The 26,022-nt window shown below is 37.4% G+C and overlaps 2 protein-coding genes across 5 annotated transcripts in view; one reads left to right on the top strand and one right to left on the bottom strand.

Annotated features, from left to right (window-relative positions):
* Ids (iduronate 2-sulfatase) overlaps positions 1 to 1,590 on the bottom strand; it is a 9,625-nt gene extending 8,035 nt beyond the window's left edge. Inside the window, exon 1 of one of the 2 annotated variants that reach the window (XM_018446815.1) lies at positions 1,287 to 1,590. The gene's annotated coding sequence lies outside the window, so the exon portion shown is untranslated. The remainder of the gene's footprint in view (positions 1 to 1,286) is intronic. The other variant, XM_018446816.1, reaches the window with a different exon arrangement.
* Positions 1,591 to 1,650: 60 nt separating this feature from the next.
* LOC108721964 (uncharacterized) lies at positions 1,651 to 25,637 on the top strand. Of its 3 annotated transcripts, XR_001936594.1 has the most exons (12): positions 1,651 to 1,952; positions 3,609 to 3,761; positions 3,844 to 4,005; positions 4,131 to 4,552; positions 4,664 to 5,141; positions 6,243 to 6,583; positions 6,670 to 6,875; positions 6,994 to 7,279; positions 7,351 to 7,487; positions 7,825 to 7,974; positions 10,881 to 14,279; positions 25,602 to 25,637. XR_001936594.1 is itself a non-coding variant. In XM_018446813.1 (11 exons), exons 2-11 carry the CDS (start codon positions 3,639 to 3,641, stop codon positions 13,985 to 13,987), a joined length of 5,412 nt encoding a protein of 1,803 aa, XP_018302315.1. In that variant the 5' UTR covers positions 1,651 to 1,952; positions 3,609 to 3,638; the 3' UTR covers positions 13,988 to 15,549. The 3 variants fall into 3 exon arrangements, 2 of the variants coding, with proteins under 2 accessions (XP_018302315.1, XP_018302316.1); XM_018446813.1 differs by lacking the exon at positions 25,602 to 25,637 and having other exon boundaries at positions 10,881 to 15,549; XM_018446814.1 differs by lacking the exons at positions 1,651 to 1,952; positions 25,602 to 25,637 and adding an exon at positions 2,584 to 2,920 and having other exon boundaries at positions 10,881 to 15,549.
* The last annotated feature ends 385 nt before the right edge of the window (positions 25,638 to 26,022 follow it).

Below are 26,022 nucleotides of genomic sequence, written 5' to 3'. Positions count from 1 at the left end.
GAGGCTCAATACAAAAGCGAAGAAGTCAAAAAGTGAACTGCAAAATGCAAAGAAAAATAACCTCGACAACATGAAAATGGCGGGAACGATTCACTACCTTCACTACTACTAGCGTTCATGAAACTCACAAACGCTAACGCTACCCATGCACTACCTCGGAGGCAAGAGTGTTAGTAGCGCGAGTATACTTTATGACGTCAAACGCTACCGACAATGGCTGCGTTTCGTTATTCACTGTCAGTACTGACAATATGACGTCATAAAGTAGTACTGCAGAAGCGTTTTGAAATTACTAATACTTTTATGACGTTACAACGTTGCATAATGAAACGGATTTAGTAGTACTTGGTAGGACTGTGTAGAAATAGATAATTTTTTAAATTTTGATAAAATTTGGAATTATTAATTATATTCATATCTTTGCGTGCTTTTTCTGCATCTACTTTATTCATTAATATGTGTGTGTGTCATAACTTTTTGACATTCGTTTCGACATCTAAAAAACAAATTTTTTCCTGATTTCCCATTTCGTTGAATTTCGCCATCTTTTTACTGCGATTACCTGCGACCTCGCCAGTCGCAGCAATAGAAATAGGAAGTGACGCAAAAATTTATGACGTCATATAAACGCAAAAGTATATTGAGTTTACTGCGATATATTTTGGAATGGCATGTGCAATGCTGCCAGTACTGACAGTGAATAATGAAACGCAGCCTTAGTCGTAATCGTAAGGCCGTAAGCAAATCGGCCAATCACAGTCGAGCAATCGAGCGTTTAAAAACGTGAGAGCTTAATTTTGATTGTGATTGGTCGATTTGCTTGCGACCTTACGATTCCGACTAAAATTTTTGTACGTGCGATGACCTTTAGACAGTTCGAAGAAGTCTACGGAAAGAAATTTAAATTTTAACTATTTTTGTTTTAAATTTGAGATTGTAATCGCTGTAGATGGCGTAGCATACTTTCGGGCCACGTTCTGCACCACTACCAGTGTTGAAAACCTATAGTGCGTGTAACATATGTTATAGATTTTCAGTATTGGTACTGCTGGCAGTGAATACCGGAACGTAGCTACGAATGTCACGATATTCACTAAAGAAAAAAAAAAAAACCCAAATATCGATACATCGGCCTTCAAAAATATTAGCAAAAAATAACTGATTTTTAAATAAATCGGTAAAAATCGCATATTCCTATTCCGCCTACTCGTGACGCTCGAGTTTCGCTCCGATTTACCTCGATCGGTCGCCGTCTCCCGCCTCTCTACCCCACGGAGTAGACCTACCTGTCGAATCAGCTGATTATTGTTTTCGTTCCTCTGATATGGAACAGACCGTAGTAACGGCTCAACGAAGCGTATATATATACGCCTAATCCGCGCGTCTCATCCGTTTCTGTTTCCGAGAAACCGTGAGCACCGAGTCTTTCTCCCTTCCTCTTTCTCCTTCACTCCTCCATTGTCTACGTGTGCGTGCGTGCGAGGAGGACGGGCACGGACGCGCGTGTACGTGTCGTAGTCGCTTCACGGTGCTCGCCGTGCCAGCAGCGAGAGGAAAGGACGCGAGTCGAGGGAGGAGAGCGAAGTCTCGGCGCGCGGTTGTGAAATCGCCCGACGCCCGTGCGCAGAGCTACGACGGAGGTATATCGTTCCGTCATGCTGCTGCTGCTGCTGCTGCTGCTGCTGCTCGTGGCTCCTACTTTCCCGCGGAGGGACAGAGGAAAATTATCCTACGCTACGGGGAGAGCACCCGTTCCGTCTGCGCGATTACGTGACATTGTAGTCATTGTCAATTATTACTATCGTTCGCTGGCTGTCAGTTGTTCGCGGGAAGTAGAATGACGCAGTAGACAGGAGGACAACGGCGGCGGTGACGCGCGCGCGAAGTGCAGTAGTGGACTGTCTCTCTCTCTCTTCCTTCGATAATGGAAAAATACGATCAAGTTTTATGAAGTAAGTGTTATGTTGTATTCCCCGATATCGATCGCTGATATTTGGTGTTCCCGTCGTTCTATAGTGATCTACTCTGCGCGAATGCAACGATAAAGTCACGGCCGCGATAAGCGAGGCCTTCCCTTTGTTCCTTCGATGATTGCCTCTCCATCCCCCGCCCCTTCCGTATCTCCGTGCGATCCGTCGCTTTTTTAATGTGGTTGCGTAAACGGCTCGGAGTACGTCATATTCGCGCGTCCGAATCAGTCCGTCCGTGTTTGTTTTTCAATTTGGTTTCTCTATGTTCGCGGTGGTTCGCGAGGTTCCGTTCGCTTGCACTTTTTGCACTCGGCATCTTCGATTTCTATCCTTTTAAATGCCCGAATATACATTTGTCCTATTTTAAGTGCAAACATTTTCGGGGATTTTAAATAAGAGACCTACGGTCTTGTTTACAGAGGCGACGCAACGAACGCGCCGTTCGGTCGCGATCGCCCTACCTTCCCGTTGATTGTCCCTGAACGTGCAATTCGCGCACAGCTGTGCGCTGCGTTGTGCAACGCAACGTTTCCCTCCCCCCCTTTTCACTCTACACGGCTGACAAAATAGACTCCCCCTTTCCTTCCCGCTCCGTCCCGTTCCGTCAGCCGTCGTCAACACGTCGTACCACCACTATTACGGATCGGACAGGCCGATACGCTTTCCTACTTTTCGTACGTGTTGAGCTTGTTGAATAATGCATCGCGTAACGACGACGACGTCGTCGACGATGACGGCGCTTCGTCGAACGTTACGAATTTTAACGACGACGATCGCGCGACGACGGCGTCGCGACGTACAGTAATCAAGTAATGTCCGCGAAATTGTCGAGTGAATACGAACGGTGCACTTTGGGTTCTTTGTCCTCCGCGCAACGATTATGCGAACGGCGCGCTTCACGCCCGTCGTCTCGTCACGCGAATAATCTCTCTCCTCGCTCTCTCCTACTGGTAAGTGCGTCAGGACGGGAAGGCCAGGTTTTATGTCCTATGTCATATTCAGAGCATTCTTTTACCGTCGTCGGATTGCTCCGTTTGCGATAGAGAGACGCGTATTTTTGCAGGAGTCCTTTGTCTCCTTTGTCCTTGCTTATCGATGTTGCGAACGCGCGATACCAAGCCTTTTCTTTATGTATCAATACAGCTTTTGTAAATTCTGTAGGATTATTTGATTGTTTTCAAGTTGTCGATAGAATATTGAGATAAGATTTTTAATTGCAAGTTTTATATATCTCGATATAATTGTCTTTCACACGCAAATTTCTCGTTTTTTAAAAGTGGAATCATCAACGAGATATTATAAGTGTTTATTGTGTTAAGTTTAGAATCTCTAATAGCGTTTTCGACAACTATAGTGGGTTTGCACAAACCTGGATTGAATGTATTGTTGTATGCTTTGCTATTGGTAGATCATGTAACGTCAAGCAATAGTAGAGCATTACTCCAATCCAGGTTGGTGCAAACCAGCTACAATCGAAAATAAATAAATATTTAATTTATATATAAATACTATCTTTTACTATCGTTTTGTATGCATTAACAACTTGTATATTTTATAAATATGATATACAAGCTTTTAATACATAAATTGAAAAGATAAAGCTTCTACATTCTACTCAAGATTTTACCATTTTTATAGATAAATAAACCTCTAATTTGGCAATAAAAAATGTCTGCGGAATCACCAAGGCGAGGCGTGCATAAAGGAGCTCAAATCGTTTCACCTCAGCCCATAGTAGATCGATCAATTATTGATAGTGTTGCTGGGATCATAAATGATATAGTACCACAGGTATATATAAGTTAATTAAAATTATCTCAATATTATGATCCAAGTATCTCCAAGTGTACTATATTTGTAAAATTATTCACAGGGATATGCCGGAGTATCCAATTCTGATAATAAGGAAACCATATCATGGGCGCGGTTTGAATACGCGGACATAAATGACCCTGCTTTATATCCTGATTACAATACAGAAGGTTCCAGTACACCACCGTTGTTATTGGTATTAGGATACGCGGTTGGCGTTCAGGTAAATGTTATTTACGTTGGAACGAAATACATTTTTTTTATTTATTGATGTTTAGCATATCCGCTTCTTTCATCGGATTTAAGTTCTTATTCAACTGTAACAGTTACTGATTTTTGTAAACGCAGGTATGGCTGATAGCAGCAACGGGAGAGGCAACGGAGATCCTATCATGGCGACAAGGCGTGGTTCGTATTCTTCGAATTCTACCAAATCCAAAGACTGACGACGAACATGTCGATGAATTTGAAGCGAAACGGCCGATGGTAGCGGTCTGCTCTGAGCCGGATTCAACTCTTCCGGGACCAAAATTTTGCGACGTTAATTTCATCTCCTTGAAAACCGGCGAGTCAATACACAGCGTAGGATTCAAGCATTCTGTCTGCGACGTGTTGGCGAACAGGCGATCCGTGGTTATAACGTTATTAGAAAAAATTGCGGTCTTCGATGCTAGAACATTGCAAAATAACATAACAATCACGACTTGCTATGCCAGTCCTGGCCCGAATCCAAATCCCATCGCTTTAGGAACGCGATGGCTCGCTTATAGGTATAGAATTTAATTCACATTTTATCTTGCTTTTTCTAACTAATTTTAATACTTTACATAGGTAACGTTATACGTTTTATTAGATATGGGCTAATCACTTTTTATTTGCAGCGAGAAAAAATTAATACCCGCAAGAAGAAGCAGCGGTGGTTGCGAAGGGGAAGGCGTTCAGAGTTATACAGCGACGGTTTTATATGCAGCGAAATCGCTAGGGAAAGGTCTTCGCGGATTAGGGGAAACCGTAGCGTCGAGTCTCACGGGGAATTCAGTGTCGCCGATGGCTATCAATAACGCGGGCAATGACGTAACGCAACCAGGTGTCGTTACAATATTGGATCTTCAGATCGCGAAAGACGAGAAAGAGTTGGATGACACTAATGCGGATGCTGTAATTGCTCATTTTACTGCTCACAGCGACGCGATCGTTGCCATGACTTTCGACTTAACCGGCGCGTTATTGATGACAGCGGACAAGAGAGGACATGACTTCCACATATTCAGAATCCAGCCGCATCCTGGCGGATCAACACTAGCGGCGGTGCATCATTTGTATATTTTACATCGTGGCGATACTACCGCTAAAGTACAGGTATATTCCTAACATTTTTACTGTTTATCTTACATACTGCAGTTAAATTATATTATTATTGACATGATATAAACAATAATAAGATTGAAAAACCGCTAATGTTAAACATAATGCTTTAAATTAAGAAGCGCCATAACGGTCAGAACGTTAAGATGTTGAACTATTGTAAATTCATTTAAATGAATTAATTTCAGAAATTATAATTGCGTGCCGATATGGTTGTCGGACTTTCAACGCAATCAAATCTGAAAATATTATAATCCTCCCAAATTTCCCAACTTAAAAACTAATAAACTTATTGCGAAAAATAATGCCTCGGCCAGGAGTCGAACCCGGATCTCTTGCATTCCGTGCGAGCGTCCTAAGCCTTTAGACCACCGAGACCTTAGCATTATAGTTTATTACAGTTTTTAAGTTGGGAAATTTGGGGGGATTATAATATTTTCAGATTTGATTGCGTTGAAAGTCCGACAACCATATCGGCACGCAATTATAATTTCTGAAATTAATTCATTTAAATGAACTTACAATAGTTCAACATCTTAACGTTCTGACCGTTATGGCGCTTCTTAATTTAAAGCATTATGTTTGACATGATATAGGTATAAGACATTTCATACAATTTGTAAAAAGTAAAAAATAATGAACTAATCGAAATTATATTAAAATATCTATCAAAATTTAAGATACATATATTTATATACAGAAAAAGTTCTTTGAGCTTATATAAAATTATTTATCAGGGAATGGAAAGTTATTTTTCAAAAGTAACTAGTTACTGTTATTTGTTACCGAGTCAAAAAAGTAATTGTGGTTACCATTATTAGTCGCTGATTCTCAAAAGTAACTCGTAAAATGTTCACTGATGACGGCCCATAGAGGAGTCGAAACGTTTGGATTAGAATAAAGTACCATTTGGAAAATATCCACATTTTCAAAATATAAAAAGTAACCATAAAAGTAACTATAAAATTCGTTACAGTTACCAAAAGAAAAAGGTAACGCAGTTACCAGTCCTTTACCAAAAAGAGTTGTAATGGTAACGGCGTTACAAGGAGTTACTTCTATTTCTTGGTATTTACAGTATTTTTATTGTATCAGGACATGGTATTTTCGAGCGATACACGTTGGGCCGCTATTTCAACCGTGAGAGGTACAACGCACGTTTTTCCTGTTGCACCTTACGGAGGTCCTGTTGGCGTCAGGACACATTCCACACCCAATGTCGTCAATAGACTATCAAGATTCCATAAAAGTGCAGGCTTGACGGACGATGGTACCCGATCCCACTCTCCTGTGTCTCATACCGAACTACCTTTATCTGTATATCCATATTCCAATCCTCGACTTCCTCCGTATCCTCATCCAACGATATTACATCCTTTGTCACAAATTCGACAACCATCTTCTCTAAATCAAATCAACAGCTCCACACAACCGAGGTAATTACTGTTTTGTAGAAAACTAAAGTTTCACGGTGAACTAACAATAAAGGTGTAATTAAAAGATACCATAAATTTTATTACAGACCACAACAAAGACAACGATTACATTCTGACGATAATGGGACTTTACCGTTGAAGATCTGCGCGTGTTTCGCTCCTCCAAGAGCTTGGATGTATGCGCAAAGGGAATCCAGTAGCAAGGTTGTCAAAAGAGCAGTCGATTCTCTTTTCATCATGGCATGTCACGGAAACATGATACAATATGACTTGGATCCTAAACCAGCTGCTGGTATATTAAAGAGAGAATACACTTTATATATTTTTTTATAAAAGAGAAATCAGATGATTTATATTATCTAAAATTCTTTTTTTGCGTGTCATCTAATGTTTGCTTTTATTTATTTTAGGTGTGCCAAAGGAAAAAGTTTGCGACGACACCACGATTGAATTGGAGGTCGAAGCAAAGGGCCAGTGGCCACTTTGTAGGTCCCCTAATTCGTCAGATCTTGTCCCACCGTTATCTCTGTCGAACCCATTACTTAGCATTTCGTTCGCACCAAAGAACAATCAGGAATTTGACACGATCGAGGATCGTTGGTTGAGTCAAGTGGAGATCGTAACCCATGCTGGACCACACAGACGATTGTGGATGGGACCACAATTCGTTTTTAAGACTTACAATGCACCTAGCGGGTTGGTTTTTCAATTTTTGTCAATTATAATCATGATCTCACTGATCGAAAACGAAAATTAATCGTTTCTAGTGTTGCTGTCAATCTGGTCGAAGCGGAGGCAGTCGAGATTGGAATTACTGGGTCGCGTCCAGCGAGATCGAAGCCCGTTAATATGCCTCATGCGGCGTCTAGACCGTTAATGCCAGTTGTCATCGATGGATCAGGAAGTGAGTGTGCAATAATTACACTATTTTAAAAAAAAATAGTTTTTTTAATTACTTTGAATTAGATAAGGTGTTTCTTATAAATTTTTGGATTCTGAAAACGGTGCCGCAAGTTAAATTTTACTAGCACGTTAGATTTCTGAAATAATTGAGATTTAAATATGCAAAAATGGTATTTATGCACTTATTTTTTTTTTTTTTGTAAAAAGGGTCAACACCAAGTTGACTCGGATTCGAAGTAATTTTTTTTATTGTAAACTAGTGTTATCTGTATAAATATGTAAATAGTTTTGTTAAATTGATTATATTTATAAGAAGATAAGATTTATTATATTTTCAGGCAGTTATGAGCAATCGCCAAGATTCATGGAGGCTTATGGTGATCCTCTAGACAGCGAGAACGTGGCCGTTGGTAGCTGCGAGAGTCAACTGAGAGAGGATCTTGCGGAAGCTATGCTCGAAATATCAATTGCATCGCATCGTGCTCCAGGTAAGTACGCAATTATGCAACAAAGTTTTATATTTTAGTTGAAGGCACCTATGAATGCAGGTCCACTTAGTCGTAATATCATTAAAACGACATATTCTGTGTAATTTGTGCAAATTATTTATATTTCATATATTTGCCCAATGATTTTGTACAATACTACAACTTTTGTACAATTTTTATCTCTTTAATAAAGAGTAAAGAATTATCTTTTATGTTATTTTTTGTCATTGTAGAGGAATAATGTGGAAAAGATATTAACGGTATTTTATGTTTTTATGTTCATTGTTACCTACTTTGCCTGCATTCTACATTACCACGTACGTTTTCTAACAAGAACACAGTGTGACACAGTGAATCATTTCATCCTTGTTTTTGGCAAACAACAAAGATGTAATGATTCATTGTGTTAGACTGATATTACATTTGTCGTACGTCAAATTTTTTAAGCGTGTTAATTGGCTGTGGGACAGAAAAATCCAAGAACCTCTTTGTCCTGTAGCCAATTAACGGGCTTGAAAAGTTTGTCCTACCACAAAAAACGGATGTAATATTAACCTTATATTTCCTTGTTGGAGAACGCCCCATACTGTATAATCATTGTATTTGTTCTTTTGACGATTGTAAAATATTTTCATCAAACAAATACAATTTTTTACATTGTGAATATACATATACGATTTCCCGAATCATACATATTATATACGCAAACATTTATATGTACATATTTATATATATAAATCTTGGAAATACAGTCTGATAATTATTGACGCAACGCTGAATAGGCAGAGTGGAACTAAACCGAGTCGAAAAATCCTGTATCATTTTGCCATTTTCGCAATAATTTAAGGGATGTTGGCGTGACGGCCAAATTCCGACGGAATTACTGTTTTACTGATTAAATGCTACTTACACACATACGATTTATTGACCTCCTTTTATTACCCGGAGGCCTGGAGCCAAAAACAAAAGAAGAAGAAGAAGTTGCCGACTCATTGTAGAATTCCGGTCAGTTTTAATCTAAATAGGTGATTATGATTTTTCGCGTCCACAACTTGTTAGTTGTACAGCGAATCGTTTAGCTCAACTAATGGGAAGGAATAAAATCGAATTTGGCCAGTCTTAAGAAAATCGGTAGTCTTAATCGTACAAGTTGGTTGATGACCAATTTCACCGATTTACTGATAAGACTTAGGACTATCGACTCATTGTAGAATCAGCATTAAGGGAATCCTAAAGATGATTAGTCATAGTGTAAGTAGGTACTATGGTACCCGGATATCACTCCTCGAGACACGCGAGTAATACCCGGGTACTCAGGTACTCGGACCGTATTATCCACATGTTTGCATGATGAAATTCCGCGTTTTGTATTATACATAATTATATAATATACAAATGAATAAGTAGAGACGGTTTTGGCTAGATCTTGGTGCCTAATAACATTTTATACATGTATAGTATTTTGCTTTGTAGAAACCGAAAATAATCATTATAGTAACACCAAACGTAAAAAAAATTGATACATTGAAATAAAATAAATAAAATCCTTATTTGTATCGTTATAAAATCACTGTCAGTTATGCTTCAATAATTTATTTATGAAATTAATTCCAAATTTGATCAAATATGAATAATATTGCACCATAAAACGTTAATTAGATTATATTTTACATTAATAACATTTATCATCTCGTTACCGTTTCCTCCACTCAAGCGTCGCACATCGCTAGACATATTTAATATTTCCCAAATATACGGATTTAAATTTGCGAAGTTTACAGGGTGTATAATTCGCGAACTTGCCATGACATTTGTGCACATATTTCGATTTACCGCTTTTTATTAGAAATATTGAGAAAAGATAAACAAAATTTTCTAAAAAAGAGAGTAAGAAAAATAATTATGCTTGGTAGCGTTTTGTGACGACGCTATCATGATATATTGATATCGAACCTGAAAGCGTATTCCAAATAGAGAAAAAAACGTTATTCGTAAGCAGATCTTTCCTATCTCTGTGATATGTTTAATGATGAGATCATTAGTATTATAAGTTTGCGTGACACAGAACTGGCCAGAGGCAGGTATCTCCATTTTGTTCTCGTAACTGTATTATATGTTCGAGCACTAACAGTAAGATATTTTGTTGACGTCTGCTCTTTGTATCTTTGGAGAAAATAAAACTTCCAACAAATGGTATTATGTACCGTTTTGTACTAACCATATAGATCCATCACATTTTGCTCGAGCTTCTAGCTTTATGTATAGCTTAGAATGAAACTTTTTTTACAAACACATGTGTTTCTCTTAAGTTTGTCTTGACTTGACCCACGCATAATTGACACGCGTGCGGTGTACGCAAATGCGGAATGTATTTAAAAAAAAAACGAAAGAATTAGACTATTCCTTTTCGTGAGACTCTCGAAATTTTATTTATCCAAGCACCGATTCCTATAGTTATACCACACTGAAAAAAAAGATTGGGGGGTTGCTGCAACAAATTAATAGATGGTAAAATATGGTATAGCATTTTTAATTGACTGCTCCAATCAATTAAAAATGCTATGCCATATTCAGCTAATCTTTTCTTTCAGTGCAAAACTCACTAGCGTTATATACACTTTCTTTAAATTTTGACGAATTTTACTGTGATTTTTTGTTTATTCGTTAACAGAGCGAAATCGTATTCATATAAGATATAATCCCGAGTATGCGCGCAAGCTATAATTATCACTGCAAAATAAGAAAAAAGGAAGAGAGAAACTTAAGAGAAAGAGAGAGAGGGGGAGAGCGAGAGAGAGAGAGAGAGAGAGAGAGAGAGAGAGAGAGAGAGAGAGTGTATGTGTAAAAGACACGCGTGAGCAACGACTCGTAATATTGATACCTGCCTACGGCTTTTCTGTTACTAGGGAGGCGTACGGTATTTGAGAGGGTGGGTCAGCCGGTAACTAAAGTCGTCAACCCTCACACCGGCACCGTGATTACCGTGTCGGCCGACGAGGATGGGGACGCTATTAGCTCCATACAGGAGTACGACTCCGCCGCGGAGGAGATGCACGCACCTAGAAGCGTGTGCGCCGAGGAGGGTCCGGCCTCGCTCGGTGCGGTTGATCTCCCAGATGAGTCGGACAGCCGGGCGCTGAATCGCAAGCTCACAGAGATCTGCGCGGAGATGCGCTCGGCAAGCGAGCCGGCGATCAACAGCGTGCCTGATGAAAACATATGCGAGCTACAGGAGCGTCGTGCTCTATGCGCGGAGATGGCGGCCACGACGACGACAACAACATCAATCGACTACGAAAAGGAGGAGGCGTTCTGCGAGGTGCCGACGAGTCTCAGTCTGTGTGCCCAACCAGGTGAGATTCCGAGCAGCCCTATGACACAGGCGAAAGAGACCGCGTTATGGTGCAGCAAGGGAAGATCTACCGATAGTCGTACTGAGGACTATCGTAGCGAGGCTCACGAGAGGCATCTCGCCAAAGCCAAGTACGTCGTCAGCTACGACGATGATAGCGTTACGCTAATGGAGAACAAAACGATGCGAAGCGATAGAAATATCGAGATATGGCAGCCGAACTTAGATGAAACAGTCAAGAGACCTGTCGCGAGAAGAGCCGTCGTTGATTCCGAAAGAATCTCAAGTTCCGGTACCACACAGAAACGCCCAATTGAACAGCGGATGACGCGTGCGGAAAAATACATTGTTAAAGAGGACGATGATAATGTCATCATCGAGGACGCGCGACGCATGGATTCGACGATGAGTGTTGATGTGAGGAAAGAGGAAACTGACACTGATAAGAAGAGAGTCGAGAACGCAAGAGATATCAAAGTAGCGAGAAACAAATATGAGATGATACGCAAAAATAATGAATGGAAGAGTCATGGTTCTCTAGAGGAATTCACCGATAAGAATCGAGTTATGCTCAAAAATAGAGAAATTAAACGCACAAGAGAGGTATCTTCTGATAGGTATATTGACTTGTCCGAGCCAATGGAATCGATTGCTGACGTAATTGTGAAGAGAGAAAATCCTGTAAAACCCGTCTTGGATGTGGAAAAAAATGTGAGATTGCTATTTGATCATTACAATGAGTATGATAATGATAATGAGTTGCCATCGTTGGATCCACCTCCGCTGGATGATTTCAGTTCCATTGAGTATCACATGGTAGAGCCATGCAATCTTGGCAAAGACGTCGCTTTGACGTCCACTCAATCCGACGACGACATCGAGCACATCCACGAGTCTGAGGTGATGCAAATGCGGATGAAGGCTGACGCGGATAATGGTAGGTGCAAAGATTCAGGTGTGACCGTCAACACGATCGCGCAATTTTCTTCTCCTGTGACGCGACGGAAAAGCAGCAAGAGCACGATTTCGGACGATGATCTGGAGTATATACACAACGTCGACCTCGGTTTTGAATCCACAAATTCAGGCGATGCCGGTACAACGACGTCCTTGACAAAGGCGAGCAATAACAATTCGCGTAGAAGGCATAGTAGGCACACGTTGTCCTCTGATGATGATCTGGAGCACGTTCAACTCTCGGAAGTCCATGAGTTGGAACTTGACGCGGTGGCGAGATTGTCGCAGAAAGAATCTCTGCAGGCGACCCAGGAAATGACGTCAGTGGAGCAGCAAGGAGCGAAGTCTAAGTCTGGCAAGAGACGAAAGGATATCATGGTGATTGAGAAAAACAAGGCAGAGGCCGCAGAGGTCACTGTAATATATAATCCACTGGAGGAGGTCTGGTCGAGGTCGGAGGAGAGCGATAAACGCAGTTCCACTGATTATTTTAAAGATAAGCCGGAGGGACCGTATCCAAGCCCCACAAGAAGGGCTAAAAATCGGGGCTCAAAGATGATAAATTTCTCATCTTCGCTGCTACCTGCCAAGCGGGCTTCTCAGACTACCGATAGCGACATCGTTGAAATTATCGACATCGACGCGATGCAGAATTCCGATACGACGCCAGAGTGCAAGATTCTACCTGTCATTGCCGGGGCGCGCACTCGGAAATCTCGCAAGAGCAAGAAGTCGCAGTCAGACGGCCAGTCACAAGAGAACAGCTCGACGGAGCTCTCTATCTCTGTCCTTTTGCCTTCATTCTGTTCCTCTAATGTGAAAATGGCGGAACTGCAGGAGGCCGTGCAGGAAGCCGTGCGGGAAGAATCGTTTGTGGAGCTCTGCTCCAAGGATCAGGACTCAAAAGCTCTACCTTTAGCAGAGATATCCTGGAGCTCTATCGTCAAGAAAAGCATCTCTCCTTCCTCGGATTCGCAGGAAACCCGCAAAGAAACGGATCTCGAGCCGTTGATAGAGGTGGAGGAGAAACTAGAGGCCGACGAACACGCGAAGAAGCTGGAGGAAGCGGAATTCTGTGGCAGAGACAATCCTACGTTCCTCGAACCTGTGGAACCTGTGGAACGCGTGATGTGTGAACATCAGAGTACGCGACAACGAGCATACAAAACTGAAAAAGAAGAACAGGAGGAGAAGGAGTTTCTTTTCGATGAGAAGGATGACATCGACGTGATGGCGACGATAACGGCGAAGAAGAGTATCCTCGTAGACTTTCACGCACCTATAGACGAAGAACCTTGCGTGGACAAGAATATCGCGCGCGTTACGACCTCTATAGCGCGAACCAAGATCTGTCGAGACAAGGGGGATAACAAAGCGACGGAAGGCAGTCCTCTTTTCGCCTCGGAAGTACGATCCGTCGTCAACGAGACACGTCGAGGTAACGTGGCAACCGAGAGGAGAGAATCGCAAAGAGAATCTTCTTTGCAGCTTCAACCGATGCAGCGGCAGCAGGTAGGGATCGGTGACAACGACAGCACTACCGGGACGTCCGAACGGTACGATACGGCTTTTTCGAAGATGTCCCTGGAATGCGATCGTGGGTACGCCGAAAAACGGAACGAAGCGGACCGCGAGGCGCCTGGCGAGCACTCAATCGCCGCCAAAAAGGCGAGCAACAGATCTAAGAGGAAAAAACGCAGATGAGTAGAGGATTGCTGCATGGACGTGCCTAGGGCCAGCCTTGCTCTTTACATACTCCTAATGCAAGTGACAGGAGTAGATTAGCGTTCATACGTAACGGAATAAGATCACATCGAAGTCCGAGCGTTCCGTGCGCGATCTTGAAGAGCTATTTCGCATCGGGTAGCGTCGAACGGCGTTATAATGCTGATAAAGCCCATCTTTACTTCGTGTAATACGCTATCGATTTCCAAGAATTCGTTCCTGACACGAAAATTAATGTTTGAGACTATTGCAATCATCCAACAGAAGACTTGTAAGTGAAATCGAAAGCGTGTCGCGCCATATATATGTGAATATATTTCAAAATCGCGTTTCGTGTGGCCCTATTCTCGTTTCAATTAGTAATTGATATCAAAAATATACGCGCGAACGGATATTGTGTTCGGGCGAAATAGCGGGCAAGGTTGTGTTCTAGCCGATATTAGGACGTTATTAGACGCTTTGACGCTAATTCTAATTGGGGCGTAATAGAACTAACGAAAGAACTCCCAGAACAGGATCGCGTTTCGCCATCTGAGATACAATCGTGTAGCAATTTCAATTTGACTGCCTTAGATCGTAAAGCGGTGATGGAGCTTGGATTGTACGTGGTGCAAACAAATTGCGTGTATCTATGTTTGCCCATTATCGGTAACATAATTATTTAGTGCAATTAACGACGCGTGATGAGCGTTTTTGGCCATTAGGTGTTCATTTACGGGATTGATCTTCTAACTAGCCCTATTCTCAAACGACGATGATCATCCGGTATACAATAGGCCATATATTCGTTGGAGTACAAACATCTTTTTTAAATTCATCCAGCTTTCGTTTACTGCCTACGGATTATATTTCTCGTCGAGCGACGGTAGTATACACAGGGGAATTTTATTATCAAGTTGAAAAGGTTTTTAATCATAATACTCTGTACACACAAAACACATACACACATACAATTTGGAATGACTATAATCTGAAACGATTATAAATACTTTAATTGTTTATTTAGCTGTACATATTGTCTTCGTGCACTTTTGTAACGCTTATTTGTTTTCGAGGACATTTTAAAAAAAGGACTGTATATCATTGATCATTTATACGTAGTTCAGTATTTCCTGATAAATTATTGACATAATAACAATAACGATAGTAGTGATAGGACAGAAAAGAGAGAACATAAGAGATCCATTTTCACTGTAATTCTTTAAGACGATGTGTTCTACATTCTCGAACCCGTTCATCTTTACACAAACCACGTCTGTTCAAACGTTTACAAAAGTATTGCTTTACCCACGTTTAGACACAGCTAGATATTGAAAAAGGTACTCTGTTTGAAACTGTGTTCAGAATTGGGAAATTTAGGCAACGCAGTGCGAGCATCACAAAAACGGCGACGTTGATGATGTGAAGGATAAAGAGTCAATATTTTTCTTATAAATAATCTAAATAATGGATATAATTCCGGACACTTCGGCCATTTCAAAACTTGTCTTTAGTCTAACTAAATTTCATTCTCTCTCTCTCTCTCTCTCTCTCTCTCTCCCTCCCCCTCTCTTCTCCCCTTTTCTTACTCTTTTCGTCTTTCTCTTATAATTTTTCTGTTTTTCTAAATTTTATATACTTTCTTGTTTCTTTACCCAGAAAAATTACACGCTGTCTACGAGGAAAACTCAACTTTTGTTATTTTGAGTAGCTGACTTTGTAAGATTATTACGTTCTTTTGTTAATTTTTCCATTGATTTGCTTATTTTTTTTGCAAAATTATTAGTTTATTTAATTCATGTAACGTACGTTGTATTAGTTACGAAAATGTAAGAAATCATGTAAAGTAATTTGGCGCAATCATATTGTTAACCGATTAAATTTATTATTGAAACAATTTACTACATTGCTTGATACAACCTACGTTTAGAATTCATACCATTAATGTTAGCGCAATTTGTTAGTATATATCATGTCAAATGAAAATCGTATATCAATATCTTGTAGAAAAATTCATTATTAACAAATCATCGCGTATCATATTTTATTATTTAACATTTTATTCTCTTTGCTTTATTTTTTAATGAGGTATTATCTGCAATTTATCTTCAGATTTAAATTATTCACAAATTCCAATTGAAGAGTTGCTTATATGCTTAATTATTGTAATATTTTTCTTTCTGAGTCTTAATTTTTTATAAACATCTTGCATATATGGATGTTTAAAATGAATTACAAAATGAATTTTAAGAATTTATTAAGGCGAAGGATGTATTAAAAGAGAAAAAGATCAAAATATTAAGTTTTTTTATGTAAAAGTACTAGTTTATTTTTTTTACATTTTGAGCTATATAAAACAATTTTTTTATATGTTTGAGCCACTGAAATATAATAATACTGGAATGAGCGTGGCTCTATGCCATCTTTATTAAGAGTGATCCAAGAGACAGCGTTCCAAGTGATATCTTAGTCCTTTTCTAAGCTATACTACGCATGTGCAATAGATGGTAGTGGAACTTCTACGATCTCGTAAAGAGTTAAAGTTTAGTGATATATGTATAGGTAAGCGAATATGTATATAAATTGTGGGGTGGACATCACTTCGCGTGGAAGTCGAAAACTCATGTGAAATAGTATTGTACAATTATAGACTTCGTTTCGCCTCGTTAAGCAGTAAACTTTTTTTATTAATAACTTATTAACAAGTAACAAGCACCAACTAAAATCTGTTAGAGGTCACTCAGGGTCACGACCTTGACAACATATGTCAAGGTCAAGGTCATCGAAGATGAGTTCCCTATTGTAAATATTAACCTCATAAAAAATTGCAGTGTCATTATCAAATTGTTATTATAAAAAGTAACGGAAAAGTAACAGAATATTAATTCTCTTCCCTGCTAAAAAAAATTAATTTTTTTTTAACAAAATATCAAATTGTATAGAATTCAAATCTGTAAGCGAAAAGAAATTTTGGTAACAACATCAAAAGTTATATCCAAAAAACGTAAATGAGAATTTTGTAAAAAAAATTTGAAAAAGAATATTTGTTTTAAAAACCATATCTTTGCGAAAAAAAACTAAAAAACCAAACTATCATTTTAGAAAGAAAAAATCATGAACTTTTAAGAAGAAAAATATGTTTGGTTTTTAAAAGTATAATTATTTTAATAGATATAAAGTTGAAGTATTTTGAGAGAATGACATCATCATCGAATAGTACGCTCTCAATAATTCAATGGCTTTCTTTTCTGAAAATATCTGCAATTTTTATTTTTTTTTCGAACATATCCTCTTAATAACTTAAATTATATATTTTTATCACTGTACCTTACGCAGTATAAGTTTTATTACTCATTTTTTTTTTAATTTTAATGTAACTATCCGGATTGTGAAAAATGACATTTTTACAATCTGATTGGATAGCTGGATAGGCTAGATAGTCTGAATCGCACGTATTATAAAAAAGTGATCCGATAGTTGCTGGATATTCGGCATATCCAGTATAAATCAACAAAAAAAACATTGAAACAAAAAATGTTTTACATTGAAGTCATAAGATTCTAGAAATGCTCATATACATTAACTTCTAGATATTTTGTACAGATGACATCTGTAAAGAAAAATAATAAAAACCCCGATAACTAAACGTATCAGCACGTTAGTGCATGCTATGCTCAGCACATCATGCAAGCACTATTCTGTTACTGTGCTATTTTCTGCCAATAAAGCAAATGATATTTGCATGGTACTGTCACTAGTCACGACATACAGTCAAAATTTTAGGATTGATTACTGGCTTTTTACAAGTACAATGTTCGCACAGCGCGCAGATCACGATGTGCTGTCAGTATACTTGTCAGGTACGGAGTTAGCTGAACATCGTAGTGACAAGATTTACTGCACAAGTGCATGTATTATGCTGGCGTGCAAATATTTTGTTATTTGGGAATATGTGGCATTACTACTTACTATGTCAATTTTGGGGTTTATTTTATTATTATTTTTATCTTACGAATAAGTTAATTATTGCAAAATTCGAAACAGTATTATAAAAACAGTACATTATAAAAATTAATTATATATTATCTATAGAAGACATTTTCTAGTTTGTATTTATGTGTTCAAAGTTTTATTTTTTATTTTTGTTAAAGAAATATAATCCAAAAACAAAAAGTGTAACAGTATTAACGAATAATAACAGTATTAACGAATAGCGAACGACAGCTAAAACCTGTTGTCACCTGTTGTCATGACCTGAGGTCACTCAGGGTCATGACTTTGACAATATATATTAAGGTCAAGATCATCGAGGCGAGTTCCCTCCATCGTTATATTTGCCGAACATAATACTTTTTATCGCAGATTCTGTTTCTACGTGAAAAAAGCATGAAGCTTTTTACTAAAAGCAGTAGACAAAAATTAAAGAAACAGCTTTCAATTAGAAAAAAAATTGTGAACAGCTTGAAGGATGCTTTCTAATTAGGCAAAACATTATAAATGTATGACTTCTTGTTTTCTAATAAAAAATTAATAAAGTTATTCAAAATCAGATTGTATACCATATAAAGAGGTATTTTATAACTGTTGTAAATTAGCCGTCGTGGATATGCTAGTAGAATAAATAAAACATCCATCTCGTAACTTTTGACTTGTTAGTTCTCGGTTCAAAATCAAACGCGATAATCTTTTTTTTTTTTTAAATTTACTCGGATTAAATTAATGAAAGCTGTTTTTCTAGTTTTTGTTGACTTCTTTTAATATAAAAGTTTTATGTTTTTCCGCGTAGAAATCGAATTTGCAAATAAAAAGTACCATGTTCTATTAAAAAATCGACTTCCGTTCTGAATTCCTATTCCCGTTTGGTATCGAAAATTGAAAATATCGTTTGATACACCATTTACTCATCAAAAGTTTTCAGACGTTTTGTAAAAATAACTTCCCTTGTTTGTAAATGAGTGATACGAGTTAGTAACTGATTTTGAATAAATATATAAAATTTTTATATTAGAAAACAAGGGGCCATGCACTCATAATACTTTGCCTCATTAATATCCTTCATGGAATTCACAGAATTTTTGTTAATTAAAAACTGATTTTCAAGTTCTTGCCTACTCTTTGTCAGGTTAAATCAGTATACAACAGCTTTAATATGCATCAGTGCATACTAGCGTGTCCAATTGTATTCGCTGTAAGTCCTTTTCTCTCTCTTCTTATTCCTTCGCATTTTCGAAACGCCGAAGTGGCTTATACAGGCGTGTGCTTGATGTGTAAAAATTTCGAGGTTCTTTCTATTACACGCAAAATAGAAAACGGGGAGGAAAATATGAAAAAGTATGTAAAACGTGTTTAACATTGCCGAAGGTGACGCATAAAAAAAGTGTGTAAGCGTGTGTGTAGATACATATAATTACATTTTTTGTATATCGTAATTAGCGATAAAAAAAAGAGAAACAGGCAGGTGTGCAATAGAGTATCGAAAAAAAAAAAACGATTACAAATACAATAAACTGAAAAATTTAAGTAGGAAAAGTATGTTGAAAGAGGCGAATCTTTCATTGATTAAGAGATCAACTATCATCAATTTTAATTGAGACTGGGGAGTGTAAAAGGTGAATCACGCGAGAGGCATTCACAAGCCTCATTATCGTCCAACTAATTATCAGCATTGAAATAACATAAGTTTCTTTCAGGAGACAAATCCCCGATAAAAAAATCGACTGTTCCGCTATTATAACAAATAAGTATATGTTATAAGTACAAAGTGCAGGATAGTTTACGATGTGTTATATAATCGCCTCGTGAATTAGAAAAAGAAAGGGGAAAGAAATACATTTTAACCAGCGGTAACTGGATCTGTGCCATGTAATACTAACCAGTGATGGATTGTATGGATTGTACGGAGAATACCGTATTTCTGAACGATAGTGCATTCACGGGAAAAAAATATTATTGGCGTTAGCTAACAGCAATTTAAATTGAAAATAATTTTGATAATTCAATAACTGTATTAATCTATTAAGTCCCAGGTGACCTCTGCGCGCATGAGCAGCGCTTTTGATCTAATATTCGTTTAACCGCATATATATTGACCTAAATATTGTCAGGATTGGCAAATGTTACTTTCCAGTTACTTTGTCGCTACTTATTATAGTAAACAATTTGATGACGATGTTGCAATTTTTTATGACGGTAACGCTGATTAACTAAACGCTAAGGTTGTACTAAGGTCAGAAAAGTCACTTTGAAAAGTAACTTGTCACTATTATGCGTTAACTGAAAAAGTTATAATTATAATAAGTAACATTATTCGTTACTAAAAAGTAACGCGTTACAAATTAGGAGTTATTTTTTTCAGTAACGAATAACTTTTTCAATCCATTACAAGTAAGGATTGACTTTTCTAACTCTGATGTTAGCATTATCATCATAAAAAATTCACAATTTCATTACTAAATTGTTATTATAACAAGGTAACGATCAACAAAGTAAACGGCGTTACAAGTAACGCGTTACTTTCCAACCATTATATTCTTGTTCAATTTTTTCAAAGCCACTTTTCAGTTTACACGATGAGCACACAACGTTGGTTCACTATGTATATTTTCCGTATTGTTTTACGTGAAATTTCATGAAAAAATTCTTTAGAACTGTGATGTCCCTCAGTTTGTAGTTGATCTCGATTCAAATGGTATTAGATATTTTATACATACGTACAGCTTAATCATAATACGCTGATCCACTCATCCCTCATTTAATCTTTGTCGCAATTATTATTCTATATCGTTACATGCAGGTATGTTTTACGCAAAAGAAAAGAAAAAGAGAAATAAAACAGATCTACGATTTATGATTTAATAACAAATCACTGCTTGCAATATATGTTAACAAGGAATGTATGTGATGCGTGGATATGTATGATGCGTGAAGAGAGATGCCGAACAAAATCGGTCACAAGTAGATACTTTGTATTAAGCTCTCGAAGAATATTTTAGTCCCCTTTATACTCTTATTAGCGAATTTGCAACGCTCGGCGAGAGAACGAAGGGAATATTCATCGCTCCATTGTCACCGCAATTTGAGTATTACGTGTTTTTCATTTTTAACCGTTTCAGCACAGCGCGGGCGAAAAAAAATTTCAAAGTAATAATTACCGATAACGTCTAAATTACAATGCACACTTTGTATAAATCACTTTCGAGTTCTTGATAGTATTTTGACTTCTCTTGAAACAGAGTATCATATTGTTTTTCAGAGCCAATCTTTGTGTAGATACTATACTTATTGTAATACCGTAGATATGTATATGTACTAATTTATAGAATTGTGCTAGAGATATTTAAACCACGTTGCATTGAGATCATTAAACGAGCTCCTGGATTAGCGATTTGCGATTGTCCTTTCCTAAATTATTAATCCTACTTGTAGACAAAAAATTAGCTCGGATTAATGCCGATTAATGCGGCGTCGATGCAACCGGGCCTAAAATGGTCCGGTATGGAAGATTAATGATTAATGGACAGGAACACTTGGGCGCCGAATTTATAATTTTAAGCAATTCTGTTTTCTTTTTCTGTGTATAGCGAGTTATAACTTATACCTGTGTATTTACCTGAATAGACATAAGATTAACCGGTATTTCTTCACACAGAGGTATTCTTCTATAAAAAAAAAAAAAAGAAATATAAAACAAAACTGGCCGATATATCATCTGTCGCGATACATCAAATTTCGCAATAAACTTTTTAGATAAGTTTTGATCTGTATGTACAGTGGTTATTAAATAACACAGTATTCCTCGATATAGCTTTACTATAAGACAATCTACTAACCAGCGACAAACACAAAGAATAAAAGTCACAATGAAAAATCAGTCGTCGATCTTAAAGAGATTAATCATAAAAGAAAGCATTGAGCGCCTCATTTGAAAATAACAAAATAAATAATTTTGTTTGTTCAGTCATCTGCATTTGGAGTTTTGTGTATGAGTCAAAACAAAACGGCCAAATTGTACACTGAAAAAAAAAGATTGACTGCTGCAGCAAATTAGATGGTAAAATATGGCATAGCATTTTTAATTTGCTGCAGCAGCCAATTTTTGGTTGCGTTAGCCTATCCGCAATGTCAGTATAGGATTTCGATTGGCTGCTGCAACCAATTAAAAATGCTGTGCCATATTTTACTATCTAATTTGCTGCAGCAACCAATCTTTTCTTTCAGTGTACATCTCTTTATTAACAATAATTGAAAAATTATTTTTCTGTAAGACAAGGTAATAAACGTTCCTTGATTGTTCGGCTATGTTGCAAATAGAACGAATAACTGTATTTGTCCACTACATCTTGAATCTTTCTGATCATTATTATTATTCATTATTTGGATGTATATGTATGTATGTATATCTCATTTCAACTATATTTCTTGGGATGTAAACCATAAGCTTTTCTAATTGTAAGCCGAATCAATACAATATCAAATATGAAGTATTTAACTAAAAACTAAAATTTACGAATTGAACGATAAAAACTGATCGCTTGTAATAAATCGCTTGTAACTTTTGAGTGAAGTTCTTTTTCTGTCGAACATCGAATGTTTTTTTCTTTGTTAAATGAATTTAAGATCGACGATATGAATTTTCTGCCACTGTACGTTACAAGGAAGGCAATAATCGTGGAAAAATTCGAATGTATTGTACAGTGACTGCCTTTGTCGATATAACGCAAATGTAATGCCGTTGTGAACTCTCGGCAGTTACTTTCGTATTTATTCATGACTTAGGATGCGGAGACTCAACTTCTCTCTAATAAGCTTTAGCTTGTAGATTCGTTTTAGCAGCGTGCTTGATGTTGAAAGAATTTTTGTCAGTCTCGCGTGTTCGTTAGCTCTTTATCTCATTCTCGTAAATGATTCTGACAGTGGCCGCGAAGTGTAAAAATATGTACGACGTTCGCTGTGTGATGTACAATGCCAAAGTTCGAACAAGCCTGTCGCATAATTTAATTTACTCGGTGTAAGTTTACGGTCGATCAGCCTATTACTTCTTTGAATGTGCATTGAGAAAAGATGACGCTCGGACGAGTAAGAATCGAGAGAAATAAATATTAATGCGAAAAAAATGAGTTTTTCGTTAAAACTCAAATAATATAATCTGTGTTATATTAGTCCGTTTAATTAGTCTGAGCAGTATTTTCTCAATGTACAACAGTGCTCATTGTCGGTATTATTTTCTTTACGAATCGCTGTATAACTTTTAGCCACGCTCTATTTATTCGCAATTGATTAATGACGACTGACTCCTGTATGAACTGCAAGAGCAATTTAAATGTAATCGTCGCATGCTTAATACATATTGCATTTGACGAAAAAGAGTAACGCAATCGAAGTGCTTTTGAAAAATCAAACCGCCTAACAATAAGTTAGACATATGATTCATTCTTAATTTTATTCGTCGATAAATGACACGCTAATTAGAGATCTATAATCTAAGAGTCTATTCGTTATGATCTCTCGAAAGAGATCGCGGCATTCTTCTTCCCCAAAGAAAAAAGCGAATTCTAATATGTTCTCGCAAATATGTTCTTGATATATTTATAGTGACTCGGCTAAATATAGGGAACACTCTGAGGAACTTTGGATATTAATTCAAAATTCGAGAATCTCGAATTTATATTCGAAAATTTCTACGATATTCAAATAGCAGCTAAGACCAAAATTGGCGACATTACTTTCTCCCGTTTTAAATCGGGCAATGTTGATTGCGCATACTCGATACGATCTCAATTAGTTAATTAATTAATTAATAATCGATGGAGAATCGTCCATGAGAACGAGAAGAGAGGAAGCGAATATAGCGTGACGCTGTTTTCTTTCACGGTGTAAAATCGATTGTGGCGGAAATACGTCAAAAAGTATTGTAAAATGCACTAACAACATTAATAACTGTAATGACAAATGTACAAAAAAAAAACAAAGACGAAAACAAAACGAAATTATGTCCGGCACACGCGAGACATCGAGATGTTAACTCGCGGAAGAGACGCTTCACGAGTGGTTGCTAATACATAAGAGAAAAAAAAACAAAAATGACGAAACAAAAATAAAAGTATACAGCTATACCGCATACGTATGCTATTTTCTTTGAAAAGTTTCTCGTCCTTTTAATTACAACTTATAATATATAATATATTTGTAGATCTGTATTCGCATAATTTTTCGTTGAGTTTGACTTTTTAAAAATGTTCTGAAAGTTCTTGAGGCACTCCGATGCAGACAAGATGTAATAGCGCGTATATAAGGAAAGTTTGTATTATATTATAATTACACTTAATAATGATATACGGAGTGAAGAAAAAGTCCTAGACCGGTGAAATATTTTGAAAGCAAAGCATTTTTGAGAAAAATGTTTTACACAAAAGTTGTAGAGTTTAAAATAATCTATTTACTGATCTAATCGGTTTGATCTTGATCGGTGTCGCCCAGATCATGTCAAGGTCACATCGATTTTTTAAAATAGAACACCCTATTTTTTTATTCCAGAATGTAATAGTCGGTGTCAAGAGCTTCTCAAAACACTATAATAAAGTTCATTTTCATTAAGTACCTTTCGAGTTATGAAGTTTGAAAGTTACAGTACCGACAGTAACATTATCCGAGATATCCGCGACTGATGATTAAAACCTCTTGAATGTTTCTCAAAGTCATGACCTTGATAACATTTGTTAAGCTCTGAATTGAATGACATGGATGAGAATCGCTTATTCCTGTTGATAAACGTTACTTAGGAAATACTATTGGTTTACTATATTCATCTTATTATATTCATCTAAGATATTTATTTCGAATTTCGTGTTATAGATATAAATATATAAGATATATCGACACAAAAAATGTTAACAGCTGTGTAACACTATCATAGAAACATATTCTGTAATATATAGATATCTATAACGTTACGTCCATGCAATAGAAAGTTTCAAATTATAATTAGATTATCAGATACGTCTGTATATTAAGTTAAGATATTCTCGCCTTTGATTTTTCTATTAATTGATTATATTCCTATTAATTAATTAATATCAGGCAATTGTGTGTTTAGTGCCACTATCGTGAATACAGATCAAGAAAATTTTTAACTTAGTTAAAGTTCTGGCTTTAATAAAGGATATTAATAACATATATATGTATATATATATATGTATATGTCATCGGTCTCAAGGAAAAATTTATTAACATTCGGTAGGCGACGAGATAAACCGACTTGAGAGTTTGGCTACTAATAAATGATATTCGGTTTTCGAATCTTGATTTAATTATTTCTTCCTTTTCCTTTGATGCAATTTATTTCAATTGTCTTATCTTTTATTAATTTGACTTAATAAGAATTAATATACACCTCCCAAGATTGAGAGAGATTGGCACATTGAATACAAAACAATCAGTCATTATTTTACAAAAATCGAGATTTGTCCTTAAGGCCAATGACGTAAGCCAATGACTGACTAATATAAGTATCTTTATTGCGCGCAGCATGATTCTCCCTTAGAAGCGCTACGAGTTTCGTGCACGAGGAATCCGCTCTCCGCCGACCTCGTCAATGAATGTTCTGTATTTTTTTCAGGTGGTAGCCAGTCGGTGGCCAGTTACGAAGATCTGAGCTCCAGCAGTTTCAGTTCTGCAAGTAGGGCATCCCTGGACGCGAGGAGTTCACCGACACCGTCGTACGGAGCTGAGAACATGATGGTATTTCCCGGTGATAGTAGTGGCTCCATTTGAGATTATTTGAGATGCGCAGCCATGCTGCCCAAGTGGCTGCGCTGCCTCAGGTAAAGAAAGAGCAAGGGCAGGCAGAAGAGGATGAAGAAGAAAGAGGAAAAATTCTTCTTAGAAGAAGCCTTGCTCGAACAAGGAAGACCGAATTCGCTGTGCCGTGCCATCACTTAGTTTTGTCTTTTTAAGCCCGTCAACCACACAAAACTCTGTTTTTCTAAAGTTTCATTGATATGGAATACATCACACAGTGAGACGGACGAGAGACACAA

Source organism: Mycetomoellerius zeteki, unplaced genomic scaffold, assembly GCF_001594055.1.
Source record: "Mycetomoellerius zeteki isolate Tzet28-1 unplaced genomic scaffold, Tzet1.0 scaffold189, whole genome shotgun sequence".
NCBI classification, from domain to species: domain Eukaryota; kingdom Metazoa; phylum Arthropoda; class Insecta; order Hymenoptera; family Formicidae; genus Mycetomoellerius; species Mycetomoellerius zeteki.
This window is presented reverse-complemented; position numbering and strand designations above follow the sequence as displayed.

Excerpts from the sequence above, each read along its gene's own strand:
- LOC108721964 (XM_018446813.1), top strand. The coding sequence starts at position 3,639 with ATGTCTGCGGAATCACCAAGGCGAGGCGTGCATAAAGGAGCTCAAATC. Across the intron at positions 7,488-7,824 it reads TGTCATCGATGGATCAGGAA|GCAGTTATGAGCAATCGCCA; the intron begins GTGAGTGTGCAA and ends TTATATTTTCAG. Across the intron at positions 7,975-10,880 it reads TGCATCGCATCGTGCTCCAG|GGAGGCGTACGGTATTTGAG; the intron begins GTAAGTACGCAA and ends TTCTGTTACTAG.